Source organism: Acomys russatus, unplaced genomic scaffold, assembly GCF_903995435.1.
Source record: "Acomys russatus unplaced genomic scaffold, mAcoRus1.1, whole genome shotgun sequence".
Taxonomy (NCBI): domain Eukaryota; kingdom Metazoa; phylum Chordata; class Mammalia; order Rodentia; family Muridae; genus Acomys; species Acomys russatus.
Genome location: NW_026131807.1, coordinates 14,372 through 26,847, shown reverse-complemented (window position 1 = coordinate 26,847; position 12,476 = coordinate 14,372). Strand labels below are relative to the sequence as shown.

Here is a 12,476-nt window from a genome sequence, read left to right as displayed (position 1 = left end):
AATGGAATCCTTCTATAAAAATGTGGGTGATACATCATTATGAAGTGGAAAAAACAAACAAAAAAACATAATCCTTGAAAACATTTATTTTGGTTGACATCGATGAAATAATTCTTTAATAAACACCTATCAAGACAATTCAACAACACACCATAACATTTGTTCTCTACACCCAAGTATATTTCATTCAGTATATGCAAGCATGATTCACAAATGCAGATCAGTTTAATGAGATAAATCATGTAAATACACTCTAGGATGAAATTATATGGTTATACAAAAATATTCATAAATGTAGTATAAAGAATCCATGATCTATTTAGAGTAAAAAAAAAAGGGAACATGTTGGAATACAAAGAACAGGTAATGTCTTGACAGAATAGGACTTTTATGACAAACAGACTGAAAGCATTGTACTAGATGGAGAGAAAAATATAAAAAATTCAATTAAAATAAGAATGGAGCCAGGCACGTGTAGTGCATGTTTTAATCCACACAGTTTGTAGGCAGATTTAGAAAGTTCTCTGTTGATATGTGACCAGTTTGGCCTAGATAGCTAACCCAAGTCTAGCAGTGTGACATATAGACCATGCCTTAAAATATTGAACAGAAATTGGGCAACAATACGCACTGTCTCCACTCTTCTTCAAAATGATCATTAAAATCTTACCATGTATCTATCCAGAGATTAGGATAGATACTGGGATATCCACTGGTACTATAGGTGAAAGAGGTAAGGATGAATAGGGAAATAGAAGGACCCAGAGGGTCCTAGAAACCAAGAAGAAGACAATTAAGGCTGGAAGCTCCGGACCCAGGTGGGTCAGCTAAAAATACTGTACCAACTAAGGACAATGAATGCAGTAAACCTAGAACACCTATCCAGATCTAGCCAATGGACACCACATTCTACACAATTGTGTGGCTACCAGGGACTGATTCAGACATGAACTCTGGTGTCCCCTACTTGACCATTTCTTCTTGGTGGCGAGATTTGTTAATGCCCAGAAGAAAAGTTAACAGGCTACCAGGAAGAGACCTGATAGGCTGTGATCTTATAGTGGGGGAGATGGCCCCTTTCTGTCACAAATCTAGGGATTAGGATGAAAGTGGGAGGGATGGGGAATTGGAAGATACTAGTGAGGGGATAAAAATGAGATTTATTCTGAATAAATTACCTACATAAAAAAATTTTGCCATGTGCCACAATAACTGTGAAAATATATTATAAAAAGAGAGAAAGTGTCCAATTATAAGTGAGTATATACTATTTGAGTCTTTCTGCTTCTGGGTTAACTCACTCAGTATGATAATTTCTAGTTCCATCCATTTGTCCACAAATTTGTTTTTAATAGCTGAGTAGTGTTCTATGGTGTAGATGTACCACAGTTTCTTTATCCATCCTTCTACTAATGAACACTTAGGCTTTTTCCAGGTTCTGGCTATTATGATGAAGGCTGCTTTGAGCCTGGTTGAGCATATGCCCTTGTTGTGTGCTAGAGCATCTTCTAGGTATATTCCAAGGAGTGGAATTGCTGGGTCTCAGTTTTCTGAGATAGATTTCCAAAGTGGTTGTTCAAGCTTGTATTCCCACCAGCAATAAAGAAGTGTTCCTCACTCTCCACATCCTCACCAGCATGTGATATCACTTGAATTTTGGATCTGACCCATTCTGATGGGTCTAAGATGTAATCTCTGACTGCTTTGGATTTGCATTTCCCTGATAACTAAAGGAATATATACTCACTTATAATTGGACACGAACCCAAGGGTCATGTCCCATGAAACTCTTCACTTACCAGGAAAATTGTATAGATGTGAAGAAATCCTCTTGTGACTCTAGGTGAGAGAAGTATTGGAGAATGGGGAAATAGAAGGATCCAGAGGGTCCTAGAAACCTACAAGAAGAAACATTATGATGGGCGGGTGTGGGCCAAGGGCTTTTGCTCAAACTATGGCACCAATCAAAGACAATATGTGAAGTAATCATCAAACTCCAACCCAGATCTAGACAATGGACAGGATATTCTCCACAGTTGAGTGGAGAGCAAGGACTGACTTTTACATGAACTCTGTTGCCCCATATTTGACCACTTCCCTTTGATGGGGAGGCCTGGTGGCACTCAGAGGAAAGATAACAGGATATCAAGAAGAGACTTGATACCTTATGATCATATAGAGGGGGAAGAGGTCCCCCTCAGTCACAGACATACGAGAGGGGACTAGGGTGTAAGTGGAAGGGATGGAGGAATGGGAGGATACCTGGGATGGGATAACAATTTAGATGTAATATGAATAAATTAATAGAACAAGTAAAAAAAGAGAGAAAGTAATGTTCCCTGTTTTAGATAGGGAATTGAGGTATCACAATGCTACAGAGTGAGACCCTGTTTCACAACCACCACGGCAAAAGGAAGCATTCTCGTTAAGCGTATATGTGGAGAACACATATGAATCTGTGTACCAGTGACAATGTGGTTTCCACATAAACCTTAGTACTGAATGAAGGATTCAAAAGAGCATGCAACAGTTAGCAAATTTTCTGTAAAAAATATTTATTAATTTATTCATATTACATCTCAATTGTTATCCCATCCCTTGCATCCTCCTTTTCCTCCTTCAGTCCTGTTTTTCCCCTATACCTCTGCCCTACGACTACACGTGAGAGGGACCTCCTCCTCCCCCTTTATATGCTCATAGGGTGTCAAGTCTCTTCTTGGTAGCCTCATCAGCAGATTTCTAATGCTCCTTACAGAGCCCCATCATAAAGTTCAGTGTAATAAAAACATAACCTTTCTTTAACCTAAGAAAACCTTCAATTAACATCAAACAAACTGACTTTTACTCAGGTTCCCACAGTATTTGTAGGCTCCTTAAGTTCTTCTCACTTCAGGAAATACATCACATTACAGCTTTTTAAACATCAACTCAGCACTTTGTCACTAGGATTGTCTTTTTAACTGTGTTTTTCTTTACACTAAGTTTGTGAAGATGTCCAGTCTTAATTTATTCGAGTATGTGTTTGTTATTTAAGACTTGAGGAGATATTTCCCCTTTTTTAGATGTGCTTTCATAATTTATTGCTAAGTCGTTGCTTTGATTAAATTTTGGCCATGAAAAAAGTGAGGAAGAAAGATGTTTTGGCTTATGGGTTACAGACAAGGGAAGACAAGGATGGAATTTGTAGACTGAAACTAAAGCATAGGCCCTTGAAAGAACACTGCTTATGGCTTGCTCTGTTTCATTTCTCATCCTTCCTTGCCTAGCAACAGCATAGTCTTTAGTAGACTGGGCATGCCTACAATGAATACCAAATAGTAAAATGCATTAGCATTAGAAAGAAGGGGTATTCTGATAGAGAAAATTTCTCATGTAAGGTTCATTCCATGTTCTTTATCTTTTTACTGTACTTTTTTGTCAGTTGTGTGAAAAAAAACAAGAAAACCAGGTAGCATGTCTGTAGTGTTTGCACAAAGTGCTCTAAAATTCTGTTTCCATACTGTCTAAGATTTGGTAAAGAGCTCCTCTTTTCATCAACTTGTTTTAATATATTCACACATTTGCCATCATACAAAGTACCAAGTGACACGTAGTTCCTCAGCTTCTGTATATAAAATAAGCTTATTGATATCTCAACATGCTAATATAATATGGTTATGGATGAAGTAGGTAAAACTCAATATGTATCTTGTTTCCTCAGATGGTGCCCTCTGTATGCAGTGCTGATTGTGGTGCTGGATTCAGAAAATTCAGGCAGGAGGGAATGTCTGTTTGCTGTTTTACTTGTATGCACTGCCCAGAAAATGAAATTTCTAATGGAACAAGTGAGTGTGTCCTGTGTGATAAACTTTACATTGATAATCCTCTCCATCAACAAAGAGATGCTGAAGGAGTTTAAAAGACAACTACAAAAATGTAATATACCATTTTCTCCATTAGCAGTCACAGGAATACACACATTAACAATGTCGTAACCACAACCACCACCACCACCACCACCACAAAAACGCTTTTGCCTAGTTTTACATTTTGATTCAGTTTCTGTCACATCATATTTTCTCAAAGAAATAAAATCAAACTGCAGTGTGAGCACATACTGCATGAGATCTGTTCTGTTTATTAATTTCCCCTATAACTACATGCACAGAGGAGTCCAGTAGTGAATGCTCAAAATGTGAATTTATTCTTTTTCCATGTGTGTATGTGTCCCTACATATGTTTATGTACACCATATATGCACGGAATCCAACAGAGGACAGAATATGGTACCAGAACTGATGGACTACTGTGTAAGGAAGGAGCTAGAAACCAAGTCTGTATCCTTAGAAAAATTAGAGTAGAGATGAAAAAATTACTTGTAAAATTATCAGAAACTGCTGAGTATGAGACAGAATTTGTGTGATTTGTAGAGGCCCATTTTCTCCCTCCTTCTTTATTATAATTTATTCTGATTACATTTCAATTGTTATTCCCTCACCCATTTTCAAATGTCTGCTGTGAATTGTTTCTAGGAAGGTGAGGATAATTGTTCACACATGGTCTACAATACATAAGGAGTCTTATACCAAATATTTTATAAATAGCTCCCAATTAGTAATTTCATGAAATAATACATTGGAACAGTTTTGTAATGAAAGTAATTAGTACAAACAGTAAAATTTTATTGCAGCCTACAAAGCCAGAGTAGTAAAATGATTATATATTTATGCTTGGCTAAATGCAAATGGACACTGAGTAGTTTTCCCAATATTTGCCTGTGATACTATGTAATGAATTCATGTTCTTAAAATACATTTCTGGAAAATAATATGTCTCTACATTTAAATCATTTGCCACTAAGAATGATAGCCGGAGTTCATCCCCAGGACCCACATAGTGAGAGGAGGCAAAGAACTCTTAGAAATGCCTTCTGACATCTATGCACTCAAATAACATCCATAATCATTAAACAAACTGTAATAAAATTGTTTTAAATGTTAAAAGGAAGAAGAAATAATGTAATTACATCAATAAATAGAAAAAGATTAATATTATTTATAGGTGTGTATGTACATTGTGAGTGTATGTGTACATAAGAGCAGATGAAGGTGAGAGACAACTAATACCTCTATAGTTAATTTGCAGGCAGTTGTGAAACACCCCACCTGGGTTCTGGGAACTGAACTCAGGTTTTCTGCAAGAGCAGGACATTCTCTTCATAGTTCAGCTAACTTTCCAACACTTCAGGCAAAATAGCTTGTTACAATTGCCTATCAATAAATTGTTCTACATAAAAAGACTTAAAAGCCAGGAAGCACATCTTAACTCTGTACAACTATCTAATGATCAGCACAATTTCAATGAAATTGCCTACCATTGCCATTTCAGAAGAGAATATTATGTGTGAAGTAGTTTGTTCCACATTAAAAAAATCTGGGTGTGGTGGCACAGGCCTTTAATCCCAGCACTTGGGAGGCAGAGGCAGGTAGATCACGGTGAATTTGATGCCAATCTGGTCTATAGAGTGCTTCCAGAACAGCCAAGGCTACACAGAGAAATCCTGTCTTGAAAAAAATCTAGGCCACTTTTGTGTGTGGGTTTTGTTTTATTTCTTCCATGCTGCTTATCGATGTAAAATTTACCTCAGAGTCTATTCACAGAGTTTGAGTCTCATAGAGATTGAAAGTAGGGAAGCAGGAAGATGCTGAATGCTTCCAATTTAGGTGGACTCAAGATGAAGGGCTTTGTAGTGCTCAGCCTGTAGAGAGGTTTCTAGCTTCAGGGATAGACTTAGTGCTTCTCATGATCCAGACTCAGGAATTCTTCGTCCATACCACCAGGTTAGAACACACACACACAAAAAAACAGATTGATCAATATTTTTTACTTTTTACAAATTTCAAATCGTTAAATTACATTTATATACTAGTAAACTTTACTTCTCACACTCACAATCCTATTTCTCACAAATGATTTTCAAATTTGTGAGATCATCTTTTACATTTATTTGGAAACACAAATATAAACAAACACACATGCGTACACACACACACACACACACACACACACACACACACACACACATACCCCTCATGATTTCTTTTACTGTTCCTTAGATATCATTATGTTTGGGCTGAGAACTAGAAAAGCTATCACTTTTCTTCCCCGAGCAGAACTCAGTCTCCATCTCTCCTAAAGCATTAATTGAACAGTCAGTGAACTCAGGAGTCACCGAGTGCATGGGAACAGAGATTTGAAAAGACACTCAGTTACATTGTGGTTAATGCATTTAGATTTTGTGAATTTACCAGACGCAGTCATTTCATGATAGCATCCAGAATGATGTAAGAAATCTGCTTTCTGAAAACGTGGTAAATTTTCTCATCAACACTGTTAAATAGACAAAATTTGGTTTGTTTTTCTCTAAAAAGAGAATAAGAATTAGTAAATAGAAGCATTGTTGTATAACAATTTCCTTCAATTATATTATCAGCAATAAAATGAAGGTATTGCAAAGCTTTTCCGATAGAGTTATTGAAATGTCTTGTCAATAAACTGCTGAAGCTGTACTAATGAATCTGTCCTTTCTCATTCAGACATGGAGCAGTGTGTGAAGTGTCAAGAGGACCAGTATGCCAACACAGAGCAGAATCACTGCATTCCAAAAGCTGTGATCTATTTGAGCTATGAAGACCCCTTGGGGATGGCTCTGGCTTTAATGGCCTTGGGTTTTTCGGCCCTCACAGCTCTGGTTCTTGGAGTATTTTTGAGGCACAATGACACAGCCATTGTGAAGGCCAATAACCGCTCTCTCAGCTACATCTTACTCATGTCACTCATGTTCTGTTTCCTCTGCTCCTTGCTCTTCATTGGCCAACCAAACTCAGCCACCTGCATCCTTCAGCAAATCACATTTGGAATTGTATTCACTGTGGCTATTTCCAGTGTGTTAGCCAAAACAATCACAGTGGTTCTGGCTTTCAAAGTCACAGCTCCTGCAAGAAGGATGAGGTACATTCTGGTTTCAGGCGCACTTGACTACATCATTCCTCTCTGTACACTAATCCAAATTGTTCTCTGTTCAATCTGGCTAGGAGCTTCTCCTCCAACTGTTGATATTGATGCAGACTCTGATCATGGCCACATCATCATTGTCTGCCACAAGGGTTCAGTTATTGCATTTTACTGTGTCCGAGGATACTTAGCTTGTCTGGCCCTCAGAAGCTTCACTGTGGCTTTCTTGGCCAGAAACCTGGCTGACACATTCAAAGAAGCCAAATTCCTGACATTCAGCATGCCAGTGTTATGCACTGTGTGGATCACATTCCTTCCTATATACCATAGCACCAAGGGCAAGTTCATGGTGGCTTTGGAGATTTTTTCCATCTTGTCTTCCAGTGCAGGGATGCTGGGGTGCATCTTTGTTCCCAAGTGCTACATAATTTTATTAAGGCCAGACAAAAATTCTCTTCAAAAGATCAGGGAGAAATCATATTCTTAAGGTCATATATCATGATTATTTTGTGTTAAACTAGTTTATTTATTCAACTTTTATCCTGATTGTAGATTCCATCCTTACTCTCCTTCCAGTCCTACCCTTCCTCTTTTTCTCCATCCCCTCTCTGTTATGCCTCAGATTAGTGGAGAACATCTTCCCATGCACTGAGCTCACCAAGTTGTATCAGGACTGACCATGTCCTCTTCCTCTGGGTCCTGGAAAGATAGTTCCACAAGGAGAAAGTGATCAAAATTCTGGCAGCACAATCCAAGTCAGTAACAGCCCCTGTATTTCTTCCTAGAGGACCCACAAAAAGCCTGAGCTGTCCATCATCTACATCTGTGTAGGAGGCATATGTCCAGTTCATGCATGGTCCCTGGTTGTTTCCTCAGTCTCAGCACGCCTCTCTGTGCCCTGGTTAGCTGGCACTTTTGGTCTCTCTGTGGAGCTCCTGTCACATCAAGTCCATTTTTCCTTCCTCCCACTGTCTACAAGACTCCCTATTATCACCGAATGTTTGGCTGTGAGTTTCAGCATTTTTTCAACCTGTATTTAGTAGAGCCTCTCAGAGGACAACACAGTTAGGCTTCTGTAACAAGCACAGCAGAGTATCATTAATAATGTCAGGGGTTGGCTCTGTCCAGGGACTGATTTTTGGCTTGTGCCAGGTAGTCCGACTGGTAAATGAAATCTAACCGACAAACATAAAGTTGGTACATAACCACAAAATATTGGGATGCAGAGCATGATCTGTCTCTTCTTAGGATGATGCTCACTGTTTCCTCTAATGATGCTGCATAGCAGTATGATGGCTCCTAGAGTTCTATGTTTTCCATAGTATCTTGCCCTGATCTACTTATTTCACAATTTTGAACTCTTGGGGCATAGTGCTGAGTGCAAATGTTCTTTTTTCCTTTAGAATAAAAACATTCAAACTAAAAATCCAACTTCTTTTAGCATCTGGGTGAATGACCTTGATGACAGTGGAATGGTGATTAAGAATTTGAGGAAGTTTGTGGGAGAGTGAACTCATGTTTGCACATGGAGGTAAAGCAATTTTCTTCCTTACAAGGGAAAAGTAAGGGAATATTGATGTTATCTAAGGAAGTCGAAGATTTAAACTTAGAAGAGTGATAGTTTGACAAACATAAAGAATACTAAAGAAGATGGCTTTGTGTCTTAGCCTTGGCAGTTAATAACATACCTAGCTCTTTAATAAGGCCTGATTCATTGCTCAGCCCCGAATAAATTATGTTATTAACACTATGTTAGAATAACTCCAAAGAATAAGATGTCCTCTTCTGGCTTACATGGTTACCTGAGCTCACCTGTGTACAAAACAAGACATGAAAATTCACACACAGCCGGGCATGGTGGCACACACCTTTAATCCCAGTACTCAGTAGGCAGAGACAGGTGGATTTCTGAGAGTTCGAGGCCATCCTGGTCTACAAAGTGAGTCCAGGACAGCCAAGGCTACACAGAGAAACCCTGTCTCAAAAAACAAACAAAACAAAAAAACAAAAAGAAAACACACACTCACACAAACAAAAACAAACGAACATGTATACACACATTGACATACATAACTGAAAACACGTATTCTTTAAAAAATAGTAGGAGAATATTTAAAAGAGTTTGCATAAGCAAGCTGCTTTTCAGGAAGACCCAAATGGTGATCCTGAGCACTGCAGGATGGAGACCGTGGACGCAGCTTGGAACCACAGACCACAAGTCCTGAAGAGTCTTAGGTGAAATGGGTTCACAAAGTGCAGAGCACAGGTGGGTCTGGCCTCTGGTCTTCCAACTGGCCAATAGAGGGCAGGTGGCCAGTCCCCAGAGTCTGGACGTGTACACGCTCTGATGATCTGCAGCTGTGCTCTATAGTATGGACTTGGTATCTGGGACTGAAATGTGTGTGGTAAAGCACCGGACGCCAGAGCTGCTCCCCTAGAGAAATCTCAGGAAAACAGGTGGATCTGACCTCACACCCACAGAAAGCCCCAGGTGCTGGCAACCATACCGGCACAAAATCCAAAGCCCAAAGCAGCCGAATGTGCTTGCCTCACCTGCGCACACCCCCCCCTCTCTGACTGATGCATGAGTCACACAGTAATAGCATCAGAGCCAGTGGGCCCAGTGGGATGTAAGAGTGTGGATCTGATCTTATATCTCCCCACCAGTCCACAGTCTATGAAATGTAGTATGGTTATCATGAACTATATGGCTAATTCTGCTTATGACTATATACCATATCTGTCTTTCTGGGTCTAGGTTACCTCATACTGAATGATCCTTTCTAGTTGCACCCATTTGAATTCCAGAGGTGGCAGACTTAGGCAATCTCAGGATCACTCTGCCTTCAGTTCCAGACCCGACAGCCATTGGGGACTACCAGCAGTATTGAGGAATGTCATTGGTCTTTGCATGCCAGTCCCCAGTCCCCACCTCTATCTGCAATTGCTGAGAAACCAGTCATTGGGGACTATCAGCAGAGATTAGGACTGCCCTGTGTCCTCTCTGTATGGTTATGATGGCCTCAGCTCTGTTGCAACTCCAGAGGCTGCATTAATAGGAGATTGCCAGCAACTGTGAGATCTACCTCTCAACTTCCATGCACTGTCTTCAGGGTCCAAGGTCTGCCTGCAATCACAGAGGTGGCAGCTATCAGGGATGTCTTTTGCAGTACCCAACAGGGATTAACTCCCAGCAGCACATCATGCCAATTCCCAGGGCCCAACTCTATGTTCAATTGCAGAAGCATCAGCCACCAAGGACTACCAGGGATCTTCAAGTGTGCCTCCACCATGGAAAACTAGATGGCTAACGAATAGCATAGAAACACACTCCACAAAACCCAGGGAAATACAGATTCATCAGAACCCAGATATTCTACTAAAACAAGGCTGGATCATATAACACATGTGAACCCTTGCAGAACAACCTTAAAACTTCAAATCTCTAAAAGTAGTAGAAGAAGATATCAGAAGATGTAAAGATTGCCATGTCCATAGATGAGAAGAATCAACATAGTTAAACTGGCTACGTTACCAAAAGAAATCAATAGATTCAATGCAATCCCCATCAAAACAGCTACTGAATATTTTACAGACCTTGAAAGATCAATTCTCAAATTCATATGGAAAAACAGAAAACCAAGAGTAGCTAAAATAATCCTTTGCAATAAAATATCTTGTAAAGGAATCTGTACCCCAGATCTCAAGCTGTGCTATACAACAACAGTAATAAAAACACCATGGTACTGGAATAGGAATATGCTGGTTCATCAATGGAATCAAATCAAAGACCCAGAAATAAATCCTCACACCTAGGACACTTAAGTTTCTACAGAGAAGCAAAACCCATGCCATGGAAAATACATAGGTTCTTCAACAAATGGTGCTGGTCTAACTGCATGTCTACACATTAAAAATGCAAAAAGATCCATATTTATCACCCTGCACAAAACTAAAGCCCCTGTGTATTAAAAACCTCAACATTAAAAACAGACACAGTAAATCTGTTAGAAGAAAACTTGTGAAAGTGCCTTAATCTATTGTCACAGGGGAAAACTTCCTGGAGATGACACAAACAGGTCAGGCTCTAAAGTCACAATTAATAAATGCGATATCATGAAATTGAAAATCTTCTGTAAGGCAAAGGGCATTGTCAACAGAACAAAACAAGAGCCTACATCCTAGGAAAAGATCGTCACCATTCCTACATCTGAGAAATAATATCCAAGAATTATAAAGAACTCAAGAAATTCAACACCACCAATAAAAGCAACATAATTAAGAAATGGGGTTCAGACCTAAAAAGAGAATTCTCAACAGAGGAATATTGAATGGCTGAGAAACACTTACAGAAACCCTCAACCTCCTTAGTCATCAGAGAAATGCAAATGAAAATAGCTCTGAGATTCCATCTTATACTCATCAGAATGGCTAAGTTCAAAATTTCACATGACCCTACATGGTGCTGAGGATGTGTAGAAGGGGGAAGAACACTGTTCCACTGCCTGTGGGAGTGCAAACTTGTGCATCCACTTTAGAAATCAATCTGGCACTTTCTTAGAAAATTAGGAGTAATGCTACCTCAAAACCTACCTATGACATTTCTTGGCAAATATCCAAAAGATGGTCCACCACACAAGAAGGAAATTTGCTCAACTATGTTGATGGCAGCCTTAATCATAATAGCCAGAATCTTGAAACTCCCTAGATGTCCTTCATTCAAAGAATGAAAAAAGAAACTGTGGTACATTTATAAAATGGAATACTACTCAGTTATTAAGAAAGAAAGGAAATCTTCAAATTTGCAGGCAAGTGGGTGGAACTTCAAATTATCATCTTGAGTGAGGTAACACAGAAGATATGCATGGTGTATATTCACTTATAAGTGGATATTCGTCCAACATGGATTTTCTCTGAGAGTGCCCACTCACAGGAGATTGGTACAGATGCTGGGACTCTGTCCTGATCTCCAGGTGAGAGTGGTATGGAAGAATGTAGAGATAGAGGATCCAGAGAGTCTAGGACCCAACAAGAAGACTGTCAAGGCTTGCAGATCAGGGAGTGGGGTGCTGCAGAAACTGTTGTACCAACCAAGGTCAATGCATGCAGGAAATCTAGTCCATCTTTTCAGATATAGCCAATGGACAGCTCATTCTCCATGGTTGTGGTGAGAGTGGGGACTGCCTATGACATGAACTCTGGTGCCCCTTATTTGAGTACTTCCCCTTGTTGGGGAGGCCTGGTGCCACTCAGAAGAAGGGGAAGCAGGTTATCTTGATGAGACCTGATAAGCTGTGATCTTAGGGTGTGTGAAGGAGGAACCCTTGTGTCACAGGTCTAGGTGAAAGGAATAGGGCAAAAGCGGGATAGGAAGCAGGAAATTACAGGTGAAGACACAACATTTGGGATATAATATAAATAAATTATTAAAAAAATAACATTGACAAATAGGTAAATGAGAGTAAGGAAGTTATTAGTGTGAG

General features: G+C 39.5%; 1 protein-coding gene across 1 annotated transcript; it reads left to right on the top strand.

Annotated features, from left to right (window-relative positions):
• The first annotated feature begins 342 nt into the window (after window positions 1–342).
• LOC127186501 (vomeronasal type-2 receptor 116-like) lies at window positions 343–7,480 on the top strand. The gene is made up of 3 exons (XM_051142841.1): window positions 343–363; window positions 3,701–3,824; window positions 6,576–7,480. The coding sequence occupies exons 1-3, from the start codon at window positions 343–345 to the stop codon at window positions 7,478–7,480; spliced, it is 1,050 nt and encodes a 349-aa protein (XP_050998798.1).
• The last annotated feature ends 4,996 nt before the right edge of the window (window positions 7,481–12,476 follow it).